The sequence below is a fragment of the Penaeus monodon genome, chromosome 34 (assembly GCF_015228065.2).
Source record: "Penaeus monodon isolate SGIC_2016 chromosome 34, NSTDA_Pmon_1, whole genome shotgun sequence".
Classification (NCBI taxonomy): domain Eukaryota; kingdom Metazoa; phylum Arthropoda; class Malacostraca; order Decapoda; family Penaeidae; genus Penaeus; species Penaeus monodon.
The window spans coordinates 33,263,387-33,264,677 of NC_051419.1; the positions used below are offsets into that span (position 1 = coordinate 33,263,387).

At 31.1% G+C, this 1,291-nt stretch overlaps 1 protein-coding gene across 1 annotated transcript in view; it reads right to left on the reverse strand.

Annotated features, from left to right (window-relative positions):
- The window catches only part of LOC119594491 (mpv17-like protein), a 3,331-nt gene extending 2,301 nt beyond the window's left edge, over positions 1–1,030 (reverse strand). The window contains exons 1-2 of the mRNA XM_037943524.1: positions 1,011–1,030; positions 654–868 (exon numbers count right to left, since the gene is read on the reverse strand). Coding sequence (XP_037799452.1) covers positions 654–779 — 126 coding nt within the window. The 5' untranslated portion in view covers positions 780–868; positions 1,011–1,030. The remainder of the gene's footprint in view (positions 1–653; positions 869–1,010) is intronic.
- Between the last annotated feature and the right edge of the window lie 261 nt (positions 1,031–1,291).

A 1,291-nucleotide genomic window follows, 5' to 3' on the forward strand; every position in this document is an offset into this window, starting at 1 on the left:
TATCCCATGATCTAATTTGCATTTCTATATCCTTCAAAGAAATCATCACCACTACTTTGGCTAAAGAATATGTGTGTGTTCCACTGGCCTCCAAACTGTGGTTTATTAATTATATGTTAACTTTACAAAATATATTTCTATACATATTTTAATACTTAAAAAAAGTTCCCCAGGAAAGGCAAAAATATTGTTCGAAAGAAATGTTTCACTTCAAGATAATAGCATTTAAGTTAGGAAATAAATTCTGTTTCTAAAAATCCTAATATAACACAGATCAATCAAGGGACAAACTGGGCCAGTATAGAACAGTTAACACATTCTACGATATTTCTCCCCTGAAAAAAAAAAAAAAGCTTATTAAGTATGTATTTTGATCTTAATTCAAATAAAGTAGAGATTTTATCATTTATTTTGTCAAAAGATACTCTTTTTTCACAACAGTCTACATGCTCACATAAGTTTTAAAAAATTATGAAATATGAAAATAAACAAATTATATCTAAACTAGACGTATTATACAGCAACCTTGAAGTACAATATATAAATATCTACTGCCCAAAATTTTTAAGCAGATATAAAAGACACTGGACACACACAAATAAAAGTAACCCAAACAATAAATAAATATGAAAAAAAATCACGTATCTTCTCACCCATATCTTTTTGGTCAAAGTTTGCTGCGTGAACTCCGCTCCTACATACATAGACCCATATCCAACAATATTCTTCGCCAAAGGTTTTCTCCTCAAGAAACTCACTAATCTCGCCATCAGACCCATCTCCAAGGGTTGTCATGCCTCGGCAAGATAGTATTTGACTTTCAAAAATATGTTTGCAAGTCCTAAGTCCAAGGTTACGTCATGGGGATCTGGCCAAGGAGGGTGTAAGTAGAGGGTTAGTTTGTTATTTCACCTAATTTCATTCCGTACTGAGTGCTAAGAGATCAAATTAGGCATTTTTAAGAATCTATAAGTTTTCTTTGTATACTTTTTTGCGTTTAGGATTATTACTGTGTATTAGTGTGTATGTTATGCGTTTCGCGAGAACTTGATTTTTCCTTCCTTGGAATATCGTCTGCTCACTGCGTTTGGATTTGACAAAAAAATCTTTAAATATATATAAGAATCGTAAAATTTTATGCCATTAGATGATTTGTGTAAGATATCAACTAAATAGGTTTACGATACACGGTTCTTTTTATAATTCAACGAGTTTGCTTTTCAGATACTTCACTTGTTTAGTAACAAATTGTTACAATATATTTTACTTTTGTCCTTATTTTGGTGTTAGT